This window comes from Entelurus aequoreus, linkage group LG17, assembly GCF_033978785.1.
Source record: "Entelurus aequoreus isolate RoL-2023_Sb linkage group LG17, RoL_Eaeq_v1.1, whole genome shotgun sequence".
Lineage (NCBI taxonomy): Eukaryota > Metazoa > Chordata > Actinopteri > Syngnathiformes > Syngnathidae > Entelurus > Entelurus aequoreus.
In genome coordinates, this window is record NC_084747.1 from 13,576,392 (window position 1) to 13,592,165 (window position 15,774).

Below are 15,774 nucleotides of genomic sequence, written 5' to 3' on the forward strand. Positions count from 1 at the left end.
ACTAAATAATACACAATTATTTAGTATATTGACAATAATATACCAAAAAAATGTCATTCGAAACTAAAAAAAAATACAAATTTAATGTTGAATTTGGAAGTATACAACAGTGTTTTCAAATATTATTGTGTATATAGTATTATTGTGTATATTATTGTCTATATACTAAATAATATACAATTATTTAGTATATTGACAATAATAAACCAAAAAAATTTAATTTGAAACTAAAAAAATACAAATTTAATGTTGAATTTGGAAGTATACAACAGTGTTTTCAAATATGATTGTGTATGTTATTGTCAATATACTAAATAATGCACAATTATTTAGTATAGTGACAATAATATACCCCCCCAAAAAATATTTGAAACTAAAAAAATAAAAATGTAATGTTGAATTTGGAAGTATACATCAGTCTATTCAAATATTGTGTATATTATTGTCAATATACCAAATAACACACAATTATTTAGTATATTGACAGTAATATACAAACAATTTTTTATTTGAAACTAAAAAAATCTAAATTTAATGTTGAATTTGGAAGTATACATCAGTGTATTCAAATATTGTGTATATTATTGTCAATATACTAAATAATACAAGATTATTTAGTATATTGACAATAATATACAAAAAAATAATTTTAAACTACAAAAATCTAAATTTAATGTTGAATTTGGAAGTATACATCAGTGTATTCAAATATTATTGTGTATATTACTGTCAATATACTAAATAATACACAATTATTTAGTATATTGACAATAACATACAAAAAAATGAATTTGAAACTAAAAAAATCTAAATTTAATAATTATACATAATATATAATGTTATTATTATATTATTTTCCATGTTGAATATTAATATGATTCACTCTGGTAGTGGAGTGAATTACATTTATATAGCACTTTTCTCTAGAGACTCAAAGCACTTTACATAATAAAAGCCCATTATCTACACCTTTAAGCTACATTTTAACCAGTGTGGGTGGCACTGGGAGCAGGTGGGTCAAGTGTCTTGCCCAAGGACACAACGGCAGTGACTAAGATGGCGGAAGAGGGGATCGAACCTTGAACCCTCAAGTTGCTGGCACGGCCGCTCTACCAACCGAGCCACGCCGCCCCTAGTTTCACATTTAAATCTTTCTTTTTCAGTTTCATTTTTTTTCCCTTCCGAATCAGACTTTTGTCCCGATGTTTACACGGAGTGAGAAAGTAGAAGAGAATGTGGAATCATGACGACAGTCTAGCAAAAAGCATCAACGTTGTCTTCAGGGAATGTGATGCCATTTATTTTTTAGCTATTGTGTATAAAAAAAACAAAAAAGGCACGACATGAAATTAAAATCTCAGATGAATATTTTGTAAAAAATAAAATAGCTAAAAACAGACAAATAGTGTGGATATGAAGACAAATAATGTGTCTTATTATTAGTTATTGGTATCAACATTTCAGATTTATACATATTCATTCTTACATTGTATTGTTTTTTAAAATTCATCTTCTTCAACAATGTGCTGCAGGTCAAGAAAACCCAATCTGTGGGCTCCAAATGGCCCTTGGGCCAGACTTTGGACACCCCTTCAATACTAGATCACAATCCAATCTTATATTAACCAATGCTATTTACTGTATATCTTATTCTCATTCAATGGTCATGCATGTACTATTGTTGTTGTAGTACTAAATTCCAAACCATCTCAGGTGTGCTGGTATGACAATAAAGTTCCTTGAACCTTTAAAAACCCCCAGTTAACCTTTTTCAAATGAAAATTATTGCACAATCATGACAGATAACCGCACTTGGAAAAATTCATAAACTGGTAATACTGCTCATTTTCTAAAGCTAGCAGTTAACACCCGCACAGATATCGGACTAATTGCTAGCCATCTTAAATACAAACATGAAAACAAGACCCATTAATGTCTTTCCCCATTACAAACATCATAACCCAATCTAAACTTGTATAATCACATTACTGTCTCAACATCTAAGATATTTAATTGTGCACATTGAACCTACAGACTGTGCTATATATGAACACTTTTCTTAAAGGCCTACTGAAATGATTTTTTTTTATTTAAACGGGAATAGCAAATCCATTATATTTGTCATACTTGATCATTTCGCGATATTGCCATATTTTTGCTGAAAGGATTTAGTAGAGAAAATCGACGATAAAGTTCGCAACTTTTGCTCGCTGATAAAAAAAGCCTTGCCTGTACCGGAAGTAGCGTGACGTAGTCAGTTGTTCACCTCCTCATATTTTCCTATTGTTTTCAACGCAGCTAGAGCGATTCGGACCGAGAAAGCGACGATTACCCCATTAATTTGAGCGAGGATGAAAGATTTGTGGATGAGGAACGTAAGAGTGACGGACTAGAATGCAGTGAAAGGCATATCTTTTTTCGCTCTGACCGTAACTTAGGTACAAGCTGGCTCATTGGATTCCACACTCTCTCCTTTTTCTATTGTGGATCACAGATTTGTATTTTAAACCATTTTAGATACTATATCCTCTTGAAAATGAGAGTCGAGAACGCGAAATGGACATTCACAGTGACTGAACATGTAAATACACGATTAATAATTCAACTTTGCGAAGCTAAAAAAATAGAAGCTAACCTAGCTACGTAGCCAACTTGATAGCAGCAGTCTCAAATGCAGATAGAAACTAAATTAAAAAAAAACCTGACTGGATGGATAGACAGAAGACCAATAATACTATTAAACCATGAACATGTAAATACACGATTAATAATATTCCGCTTGGCAAAGCTAAAAAAACAGAAGCTAACCTAGCTGCGTAGCTAACTTAGATGCGGCGGCGGGCGTTGTACGCTTTTGACGACACCCCGGCCGCCATCAGAGTCGGCAAGAAACATATATTTCCCCAAAGTTACGTACGTCACATGCACATATCAACACGCACGTACGGGCAATCGATCAAATGTTTGGAAGGCAAAGCTGTACTCACCGTAGTGCGTCTGCTGTCCTGCTCAAAACACAACACAACCTCCTGGTGTTGGTGTTGCTACAGCCAGCCGCTAATACACCGATCCAACTTTCTTATTTGCAGTCTCCATTGTCCATTAAACAAATTGCTCAATCGCTTTATTAACAAGCGGTAACTGGTTGTAGTTCAAAAAGTAACGCACACACATACACGAGCTGCTGTTAGCCAAAAGTCACGATCACACACACTCAAGTTCTCCGCCAACTCACTCGCGCATGCACGTTCCTCAAACCCTTAAAGACAGTACACTAATGCAAATATCACAGATATTACAGTATTGTACTTAGCCGCTAAGACACCGATCGATCCCACCTACAACGTTTTTCTTTGCAGTCTCCATTGTTCATTAAACAAATTGCAAAAGATTCAGAATACTGTGGAATTTTGTCAAAGAAAACAAGAGGCTTTTCTATCGGGTCCGATGGGGTACAACCACTTCCGTTACTTTTGTGACGTCACGCGCATAAATCATATCCAAAGGAGTTTTTCAACCGGAAGTGTGGCGGGAATTTTAAAATTGCACTTTATAAGTTAACCCGGCCGTATTGGCATGTGTTGCAATGTTAAGATTTCATCATTGATGTATAAACTATCAGACTGCGTGGTCGGTAGTAGTGGCTTTCAGTAGGCCTTTAACTTCATATTTATTTCAATACCAAAGCAATACAAAACACTATACACAAAACAAAAACAACAACCCATCCTTCAAAACAAGGTGATCATGAAAATTTAAAAAAAGTATCTTCTATACATTTTTCAAAGTAAGAAAAATATCTTCAGTGGTTGTCAGATAATTAATACTATTCAGACAATGAAGCAAGATATTAAAACACAACTACTACACAGTAAAGGTAAATATGAAGATCATATCCAGACGTGTCTACACCTGACGTCACATAATCCAAAATAAACTTAAACATTTGTAGAAATAATTTCAGTGATTTTATTAAAAGTTACTTCAGTGTTAAGATAGTCCATCATAATGGAAAACAATTGTTAAAACATAGAAAAAAGTAAGGATGTGATTCACCAGCAGATAGGGGGCAGTAATGAAGAAGTGGAACCACCAAGCTCCAGCACACATTTTTAAGTAGAGTTGCTGAGATCCCATCAGGGCCATTAATTAGTCTTTGAAGTGTCAAGACAACACCATTTTATAACAACATCTTTGGGACAGAATTTCATGGTTGAGAAAACTTGGCTGCTTTTGTGCTGCAACTCGGGTGAGATTCTTTGTGCATCATCTGATGTTGGTCTGTAGACACAAAACATCAACACCAGAGGCCTCATGTATTAAGCGTGCGTACGCACAACAACCTGGCGTATGTCCTTTTTCACGTCAAAGTAGAGATGTATGGAGAGTGAACTGAAGGTGGGAATGTGCGGTGCCTCACGCCAACTTCACGGCTGTCGTACGCACATTTCTACAAGCTGTGGATACTTTGGTGACACACAGAGGGGATGCTGGGTAACTGTTTGAATAAAGGAATGCTTGATTCTCAGGAAAGTTTCAGATACACAGAAGACATGGTGTCGCAAGGAGATAAGAATATGATGAGATAATCCCAAATTGTACTAATACCTCAAATATTTGAGAAAGAAGCAGTGCACATACTTTGATGAGGCCCTGGGTTTGGATGGATGTCGCCACGTATGAGCAACATACCACAAACTAAACAGCTGAGTGGTTATTTTCCCTTATTTGTTCTCACATGTTTTACAGCATCTGCTTTACGGGGGAATCTTTTGACGCAGAGTGACCGATTAAATGGTTTTACACCTGTGTGTAATCTCATGTGTTAAATTAACCCTGACTGGACACAAAGTTTTTGCTGCAAACTGAGCAAGTAAATGTTAGTTTCCTGTGTGTGTTCTCGTGTGTTGGGTTGGACTGGCATTTTTAGTAAAGCTTTTGCGACAAACTGAGCAATTAAAGGCCTACTGAAACCCACTACTACCGACCACGCAGTCTGATAGTTTATATATCAATGATGAAATCTTAACATTATAACACATGCCAATACGGCCGGGTTAACTTATAAAGTGACATTTTAAATTTGCCGCTAAACTTCCGGTTCGAAACGCCTCTGAGGATGACGTATGCGCGTGACGTAGCCCGGCGAACACGGGTATGCCTTCCACATTGAAGCCAATACGAAAAAGCTCTGTTTTCATTTCATAATTCCACAGTATTCTGGACATCTGTGTTCGTGAATCTGTTGCAATCATGTTCATTGCATTATGGAGAAGGAAGCTGAGCAAGCAAAGAAGAAAGTTGTCGGTGCGAAATGGACGTATTTTCGAACGTAGTCAGCAACAACAGTACACAGCCGGCGCTTCTTTGTTTACATTCCCGAAAGATGCAGTCAAGATGGAAGAACTCGGATAACAGAGACTCTAACCAGGAGGACTTTTGACTTCGATACACAGACGCCTGTAGAGAACTGGGACAACACAGACTCTTACCAGGATTACTTTGATTTGGATGACAAAGACGCAGACGTGCTACTGTGAGTATGCAGCTTTGGCTTCAAAACATTTGATCGCTTGACCGTATGTGCGCAAGTTTTTTTTGCGTATGTACGTAACTTTTTTTAAAAATATATAAGCTTTATGAACCTTGGGTTAGGTGAACGGTCTTTTGGGCTGAGTGATTGTGTGTGTTGATCAGGTGTTTGAATTGTATTGGCGTGTTCTATGGAGCTAGGAGCTAGCATATGAGCTAGGAGTTAGCATAACAAAGACGTATGTGTTTTTATGCAGGATTAATTTGTGGCATATTAAATATAAGCCTGGTTGTGTTGTGGCTAATAGAGTATATATATGTCTTGTGTTTATTTACTGTTTTAGTCATTCCCAGCTGAATATCAGGTACCGTGAGTATGCAGCCTTGGCTGCTAAACATTTGATAGCTTGACCGTATGTGCGCGTCACGTACGTAACTTTTTAAAAATATATAAGCTTTATGAACCTTGGGTTAGGTGAACGGTCTTTTGGGCTGAGTGATTGTGTGTGTTGATCAGGTGTTTGAACTGTATTGGCGTGTTCTATGGAGCTAGGAGCTAGCATAGGAGCTAGGAGCTAGCATAACAAACACGCAGGTGTTTTTATGCAGGATTAATTTGTGGCATATTAAATATAAGCCTGGTTGTGTTGTGGCTAATAGAGTATATATATGTCTTGTGTTTATTTACTGTTGTAGTCATTCCCAGCTGAATATCAGGTCACCCCCGGCTCTCACAGCATCTTCCCTATCTGAATAGCTTCAACTCCCCACTAGTCCTTCACTTGCACTTTACTCATCCACAAATCTTTCATCCTCGCTCAAATTAATGGGGAAATTGTCGCTTTCTCGGTCCGAATCTCTCTCACTTCATGCGGCCATCATTGTAAACAATAGGGAACTTTGCGTATATGTTCAACTGACTACGTCACGCTACTTCCGGTAGGGGCAAGCCTTTTTTTTATCAGATACCAAAAGTTGCAATCTTTATCGTCGTTGTTCTATACTAAATCCTTTCAGCAAAAATATGGCAATATCGCGAAATGATCAAGTATGACACATAGAATAGATCTGCTATCCCCGTTTAAATAAAAAAAAAATCATTTCAGTAGGCCTTTAAATGGCTTTCTCCTGTATGTAATCTTACATGATCAGTCAAACTGCAATTTTGAGAAAAACTTTAACCACAAACTGAAGAAGTAAATGTTTTTCCTCCTTTATTTGTTCTCATGTGGCGAGATAAACCTTGTTTGGTGGCAAATATTTCACTGCAAACTGAGCAGTTAAATGGTTTTTTGATCTTATGTGATCAGCCAAACTGGTATTTTGAGTAAAACTTTTACCACAAACTGAACAAGTAAATGTTTTCCTCCTATGTGTGTTCTCATATGGCAAAACAAACCTTGTTTGGTTGCAAATATTTTACTGCAAACTGAGCTATGAAATGTATTTTCTCCTGTGTGTGTTTTCATGTGTTTAGTTACACTGCTCTTTTGAGTACATCTTTTACCAAAAACTAAACAAGTAAATGGTTTTACTCCAGTGTGTGTTCTCATGTGTTCAGTTAAATGGGTCTTTCGAGCATAAGTATTACAACAAACTGAATAATTAAATGTTCTTTTCTCCTGTGTGTGTTCTAATGTGGTAAGTCAAATTGCTCCTGAGAGTAAAACTTTTACCACAAACCGAACAGCTCAAACATTTTTCATCTTTCTCATTTTAGAGCATTTGGAGTCCTTGTCGTCACATCACTTTTGCAGCCTGTATCGCTGCCTACGTGTTTTCTCAAGTGACGAAATAGACCATGTCTGGAAGCAAATATTTTACTGCAAACTGAGCAAATAAGTGTTTTTTTCTCCCATATGTGTTTTCATGTGTTTAGTAACACTGCCCTTTTGAGAAAAGCTTTTACCACAAACTGAACAAGTAAACATTTTTTCTTCTGTGTGTGTTCTCATGTGTTCTGCCAAACGACTTTTTCGGGTAAAGCTATTCCAACAAAGTGAGCAACTAAATGGCTTTTCTCCAGTGTGTGTTCTCATGTGCTCAATCAAAGTACTCTTTAGAGAAAAGCTTGTACCACAAACTGAACAATTAAATGGTTTTTCTCCTGTGTGTGTTCTCATGTGTTTAGTCACACTGCCCTTTTGAGAAAATCGTGTACCACAAACTGAACAAGTAAATGGTTTTTCTCCTGTGTGTGTTCTAATGTGGTCAGTCAAATGGCTCTTGCGACTATAACTATTACAACAAAGTGAGCAACTAAATGGTTTTTCTCCAGTGTGTCTTCTTAAGTGTTCAATCAAATTACTCTTTAGAGAAAAGCTTGTACCACAAACTGAACAATTAAATGGTTTTGCTCCTGTGTGTGTTGTCATGTGTCTAGTCACACTGCTCTTTTCAGAAAATCTTTTACCGCAAACTGAACAAGTAAATGGTTTTTCTCCTGTGTGCGTCCTCATGTGGTCAGCCAAATGGCTCTTTCGAGTATAACTATTACAACAAAGTGAGCATTTAAATGTTTTTTCTCCTTTGTGGGTTTTCATGTGGCAAGTTAAATTTCTCCTGTTAGTAAAAATGTTACCACAAACTGAACAGCTCATACATTTTTTACCTTTCTTCTTTTTAGAGCATTCAGAGTGTTTGTTGTCAGTGTGAGTCCTCATATCACCTTCACAGTCTGTATCGCTGCTCAAAGGTTCTTCAACCTCGTCTTCAGCCTCACTATCTGATAGTGGAGCTAAGAGGTTGTCTACTTGTGGTTTCTCTTCATCATCTTCAGTCTTCACAGAGAGAATACTCAGTGGAAACTTGGTGTAATCAGCTTCCTCTCGTCCTAGAAGACACTCTCCCTCCTGAGTGATGCAGAGTTCCTCCTCTTCCTTTTTAATGCAGGGTGGTTGTGGAGTCTCCTGCTTCAAAGTGGAGCTCCCCCCTAACTGAGGGGAAACTTCTTCTGGATTACCGATCAGCTGCTGGACGTCTGCAAGACACAAACAACACAAATACATTTTACACACTTTCTTATATGTACTGTATGTGTGTGTAGTGTTTCATGGCCATTCATTTAGTGGAGGGAAAAAAATCAATATGAAAATATATCTCAACGTTTTTACATAAGTGTATCTATTTTTAAAAAGTCGACAGTAACAAAGTAGAGGACGTTTCTTATATTTAAGTGGCAATACATTTGATCCACTTTCTGTACAATTGCAATAAATGGAAAATTATCATTTAAATTACTTAGTTTTTTGACAGTTTGTCCAATGAATTACCGTATATTTCGGAGTATAAGTCGCTCCGGAGTATAAGTTGCACCGGCTGAAAATGCATAATAAAGAAGGAAAAAAACATATAAGTCGCACTGGAGTATAAATCGCATTTTTTGGGGAAATGTATTTGATAAAAGCCAACACCAAGAATAGACATTTGAAAGGCAATTTAAAATAAATAAAGAATAGTGAACAACAGGCTGAATAAGTGTACGTTATATGAGGCATAAATAACCAACTGAGAACGTGCCTGTTATGTTAAGGTAACATATTATGGTAAGAGTCATTCAAATAACTATAACATATAGAACATGCTATACGTTTACCAAACAATCTGTCACTCCTAATCGGTAAATCCCATGAAATCTTATACGTCTAGTCTCTTACGTGAATGAGCTAAATAATATTATTTGATATTTTACGGTAATGTGTTAATAATTTCACACATAAGTCGCTCCTGAGTATAAGTCGCACCCCCGGCCAAACTATGAAAAAAACTGCGACTTATAGTCAGAAAAAAATACTCATCTAGTGCAGTGGCCCCCAACCACCGGTACCGGTCCGTGGACCGATTGGTACCGGGCCGCACAAGAAATTTAAAAAAAATAAAAAATTTAAAAAATATATATATATATATTTTTTTAATTAAATCAAAATAAAAAACACAATATATACATTATATATCAATAAATATCAATATAGTTTGCTGGGATACAGTCCGTAAGAACACATGATTGTATTTCTTTATGACAAAAAAAAAAAATATACAAAATAAAAATACCATACCCCTGATGATGATTTTAGCTTGTCCTGAAGAATTTGGAGGTAATCCTCCTTTTTCATTGTCCAAATTACTCTTTGTAAAACACCAGTTCCGATGGCAGCAAAACAGACCCAGAGCATAATACTACCACCACCAAAACTAATATACAAAATAAAAATACCATACCCCTGATGATGATTTTAGCTTGTCCTGAAGAATTTGGAGGTAATCCTCCTTTTTCATTGTCCAAATTACTCTCTGTAAAACACCAGTTCCGATGGCAGCAAAACAGACCCAGAGCATAATACTACCACCACCATGCCTGATGGTAGGGATGGTGTTCCTGGGATTAAACGCCTCACCTATTCTCCTCCAAACATATTGCTGGGTATTGTGGCCAAACGGCTCAATTTTTGTTTCATCTGACCACAGAACTTTCCTCCAGAAGGTATTATCTTTGTCCATGTGATCAGCAGCAAACTTTAGACGGGCCTTAAGGTGTGGCTTCTGGAGCAAGGGCTTCCTTCTTGCATGGTAGCCTCTCAGTCCATGGCGATGCAAAACCCGCTTGACTGTGGACACTGACACCTGTGTTCCAGCAGTTTCCAATATATTGCAGACCTGCTTTTTGGTCGTTCTCGGTTGACTCTTGATTATCCTGACCAATTTTCTCTCAGCAGCAGGTGATCGCTTGTATTTTTCTTCCTGATTGTGGCAGTGACAAAACTGTGCCATGCACTTTATACTTACGAACAATTGTCTGCAAAGTTGCTCTTGGGACCTTAAGCTGCTTTGGATTGGCTCCAAATGACTTTCCTGACTTGTTCAAGTCAATGATTCGTTTGTTCAGATCTGTGCGGAGTTCCTTTGACATTCCCATTGTGGCGTTTGTAACCGAGTCTAATGACTGCATCACATGAGCCATATTTAAATGAGCTCAGAGAAGTCAACAGGTGTCGTCAATCATAATCTCTCACATGAAGTTAAGAGGCCATGCCATGAAGCTAATTTGATTTGATTGTAACTTTTCTACACAACCGAAATTGATAATGTATGTTGCTGTATGTATACTTTTGACCCAGCAGAATTGGTCACATTTTCAGTAGACCCATAATAAATTAATAAAAGAACCAAACTTTATGAATGTTTTTTGTGACCAACAAGTATGTGCTCCAATCACTCTATCACAAAAAAATAAGAGTTGTAGAAATGATTGGAAACTCAAGACAGCCATGACATTATGTTCTTTACAAGTGTATGTTAACTTTTAACCATGACTGTATATATACATACATATAAACACATATACTCACTATCTGATAGTGGAGCTAAGAAGTTGTCCACTTGTGGTTTCTCTTCATCATCTTCAGTCTTCACAGAGAGAATACTCAGTGGAAACTTGGTGTAATCAGCTTCCTCTCGTCCTAGAAGACACTCTCCCTCCTGAGTGATGCAGAGTTCCTCCTCTTCCTTTTTAATGCAGGGTGGTTGTGGAGTCTCCTGCTTCAAAGTGGAGCTCCCCCCTGCCAACTGAAGGGAAACTTCTTCTGGATGACCAATCAGCTGCTGAACATCTGTGGGACACAAACAACACAAACACACTTTACACACCTACATACAGTCGTGGTCAAAAGTGTACATACACTTGTAAAGAACATCATGTCATGGCTGTCTTGAGTTTCCAATCATTTCTACAACTCTTATTTTTTTGTGATAGAGTGATTGGAGCACATACTTGTTGGTCTCAAAAAACATTCATGAAGTTTGGTTCTTTTATGAATTTATTATGGTTCTACTGAATATATGAGCAAATGTGCTGGGTCAAAAGTATACATACAGCAATGTTAATATTTGCTTACATGTCCCTTGGTAAGTTTCACTGCAATAAGGACCTTTTGGTAGCCATCCACAAGCTCCTGCTTGAATGTTTGACCACTCCTCTTGACAAAATTGGTGCAGTTCAGCTAAATGTGTTGGTTTTCTGACATGGACTTGTTTCTTCAGCATTGTCCACACGCTTAAGTCAGGACTTTGGGAAGGCCATTCTAAAACCTTCATTCTAGCCTGATTTAGCCATTCCTGTACCACTTTTGACGTGTGTTTGGGGTCATTGTCCTGTTGGAACACCCAACTGCACCCAAGACCCAACCTCCGGGCTGATGATTTTAGGTTGTCCTGAAGAATTGGAGAAAAATGTTTTTTTGTTACCAACAAGTATGTGCTCCAATCACTCTATCACAAAAAAATAAGAGTTGTAGAAATGATTGGAAACTCAAGACAGCCATGACATTATGTTCTTTACAAGTGTATGTAAACTTTTGACCACAACTGTAAGAACTTTTTGAACACATTTAAAAATACAGCCATAATAATGATAACCGTGATCATTTTATATATATATATATATATATATATATATATATATATATATATATATATATATATATATATATATATATATATATATATGTGTATATACAAACCCCGTTTCCATGAGTTGGGGAATTGTGTTAGATGTAAATATAAACAGAATACAATGATTTGCAAATCATTTTCAAGCCATATTCAGTTGAATGCACTACAAATACAAGATATTTGATGTTCAAACTCATAAACTTTATTTTTTTTTTGCAAATAATAATTAACTTAGAATTTCATGGCTGCAACACGTGCCACAGTAGTTGGGAAAGGGCATGTTCACCACTGTGTTGCATGGCCTTTCCTTTTAACAACACTCAGTAAACGTTTGGGAACTGAGGAGACACATTTTTGAAGCTTCTCAGGTGGAATTCTTTCCCATTCTTGCTTGATGTACAGCTTAAGTTGTTCAACAGTCCGGGGGTCTCCATTGTGCTATTTTAGGCTTCATAATGCGCCACACATTTTCAATGGGAGACAGGTCTGGACTACAGGCAGGCCAGTCTAGTACCCGCACTCTTTTACTATGAAGCCACGTTGATGTAACACGTGGCTTAGCATTGTCTTGCTGAAATAAGCAGGGGCGTCCATGGTAACGTTGCTTGGATGGCAACATATGTTGCTCCAAAACCTGTATGTACCTTTCAGCATTAATGGTGCCTTCACAGATGTGTAAGTTACCCATGTCTTGGGCACTAATACACCCCCATACCATCACAGATGCTGGCTTTTCAACTTTGCGCCTATAACAATCCGGATGGTTATTTTCCTCTTTGGTCCGGAGGACATGACGTCCACAGTTTCCAAAAACAATTTGAAATGTGGACTCGTCAGACCACAGAACACTTTTCCACTTTGTATCAGTCCATCTTAGATGAGTTCAGGCCCAGCGAAGCCGACGGCGTTTCTGGGTGTTGTTGATAAATGCTTTTCGCCTTGCATAGGAGAGTTTTAACTTGCACTTACAGATGTAGCGACCAACTGTAGTTACTGACAGTGGGTTTCTGAAGTGTTCCTGAGCCCATGTGGTGATATCCTTTACACACTGATGTCGCTTGTTGATGCAGTACAGCCTGAGGGATGGAAGGTCACGGACTTAGCTGCTTACGTGCAGTGATTTCTCCAGATTCTCTGAACCCTTTGATGATATTACGGAGCGTAGATGGTGAAATTCCTTGCAATAGCTGGTTGAGAAAGGTTTTTCTTAAACTGTTCAACAATTTGCTCACGCATTTGTTGACAAAGTGGTGACCCTCGCCCCATCCTTGTTTGTGAATGACTGAGCATTTCATGGAATCTACTTTTATACCCAATCATGGCACCCACCTGTTCCCAATTTGCCTGTTCACCTGTGGGATGTTCCAAATAAGTGTTTGATGAGCATTCCTCAACATTATCAGTATTTATTGCCACCTTTCCCAACTTCTTTGTCACGTGTTGCTGGCATCAAATTCTAAAGTTAATGATTATTTGCAAAAAAAAAAAAGTTTATCAGTTTGAACATCAAATATGTTGTCTTTGTAGTGCATTCAATTGAATATGGGTTGAAAATGATTTGCAAATCATTGTATTCCATTTATATTTACATCTAACACAATTTCCCAACTCATATGGAAACAGGGTTTGTATATATATATATATATATATATATATATATATATATATATATATATATATATATATATATATATATATATATGTATATATATATGTGTATATGTATATGTATATGTATATATATATATATATATATATATATATATATATATATATATATATATATGTATATATATATATATGTGTATATATATATTATATATATGTGTATATATATATCTATATATATATAGATATATATATATATATATATATATATATATATATATATATATATATATATGTGCATATATATATTATATATATGTGTGTATATATATATATATATATATATGTGTGTATATATATATATATATATATATATATATATATATATATATATATATATATATATATATATATATATATATATATATATATATATATATATATATATATATATACTTGCCTTGGTGCCCTAAAATATGAGCTCTCCTTTAGGCAACATTTGCCTTGACCTTGAAAAGTTACAATTGTGGGCCTGCGTATCAACATTGTTGAGTTCAGGAAGGGGTGGTTGAGTGTGACGAGGATGAATGAGTTGTCACGGACACATTATTTTCCAAACAAAATGTTCCTTCGCCTCCCAATGACAAAAATGTACTCATCATCATGTCAATTTCCGTGATATTCTGCATTGCTAGATCGGTAGGTCGTGAGTTCATACCACAGATTATAAAAATGGGAGCCTGTTTGACACTCAGCATCAAGGGTTGGAATTGGGGGTTAAATCACAAAAAATTATTCCCGGGCGTGGCCACCGCTTCTGCCCACTGCTCCCCTAATCTCCCAGGGGGTGATGGGTCAAATGCAGAGAATAATTTCGCCACACCTAGTGTGTGTGTGACAATCATGGCTACTTTAACTTCATTTGACAGCAGATGACATTTTATGGAGCAATTGTGTGTGCAGTTTGGCTAAGAGGGAAATGACCTGGCCTCGCTTCTATGTTGAGTGACGGAGAAGACGTACTAGCTGGGGCAAATACAAAGTAGCAAACCTGCTGAGATTCCAAACTTCTGGTGGACTCGACGTGCTCTTTTTCAGCTACAAGCTCAGTCATTTGCATGCACGTTGCACGGCCCGTTAAACACTTATTTCTATGACATCTTTAATGATTGTGACAAGTCCAAATGGAAATCAAGATGAGTGTTGACAAGACGGAGTTAGAGGATGTGAAGTCCACTCATAAGTCCACCGAGTTCATTGATGGACGTGACCAATGGCTTAGCGTAGTAATGCTAGCTGATGTCTTTATTAGTGTTGTTTGCCAAAATGGAACTCTTTCGTTTGGATTAAAAAAGTCATGATGATGATGAGTCGTTGCATATTATTATTATTCTTTATTACCTCTGCACGTCCAGTCTTCTCTTCACATCTCTTACTCTTCCCCAACATCTCTTCTTTCACATCATTATTTGCTTTACACAAGCGCTTGTTTTGCTCTTCCACTTTCTTCATTTGACTTTTGCATTCTTTCATCTCCTCTGATGTGAACTCCACTGCCTTCTTCAAGCTAACAATCATGGCGGCTCTTTCTTTACATTCTTCAACAAGGTCGGCTCATTTCTCATCAACACTTTTTCCAGGGCCTATGATAGCTTTCAAATGACAAAACTTCAAGTCACTCACCTTCATCTTTCGTCTTTATCTCCGTTGGTGATTTGCTGGAAGTTGGTGGCGCTGATTCTCTTTCATGTTCTCTTTTAGCGGACGTCGCCATCTTAGCATAGCAGTAGTCGTCCATCTTCTATCACGTCTTCAATCTTCACTTCAGATATCGCTCCAAACTCAATGCACGTTTCGTGGCTTTGGAAAATACCAATTGAGATATTTGTTGCTATATTTGCTGTGAATCATATGACTTTATGATCGTGAATTCGAAAATTATCCGAAAAACCATAGCCTGCGGTCTTCGTCTTTTTGCGTCGCTCTACGTGCATTTGCGCATGCGCTAGAAGCCAGCAACTTCAGTTTCCTACGCCACATCAGTTGTTTTTCAAAATAAAGGCATTTTAATCTTGTTTTAAAACAATTGTTGGCAAAAGTATCTAACATCAAATAATGGACAATTACTCTTTGAAAATAAAAAAAAATATATATATATACAAGCATGTGCACAGACTTTTTCGATGG

General features: G+C 36.8%; 1 protein-coding gene across 1 annotated transcript; it reads right to left on the reverse strand.

Moving 5' to 3' along the window:
• Window positions 1-7,274: 7,274 nt before the first annotated feature.
• On the reverse strand, window positions 7,275-15,606 carry LOC133632495 (gastrula zinc finger protein XlCGF57.1-like). Its single transcript, XM_062024949.1, has 3 exons — window positions 15,271-15,606; window positions 10,878-11,138; window positions 7,275-8,512 (listed from the first exon to the last, which is right to left on the reverse strand). Exons 1-3 carry the CDS (start codon window positions 15,383-15,385, stop codon window positions 7,353-7,355), a joined length of 1,536 nt encoding a protein of 511 aa, XP_061880933.1. The 5' UTR covers window positions 15,386-15,606; the 3' UTR covers window positions 7,275-7,352.
• Window positions 15,607-15,774: the final 168 nt, after the last annotated feature.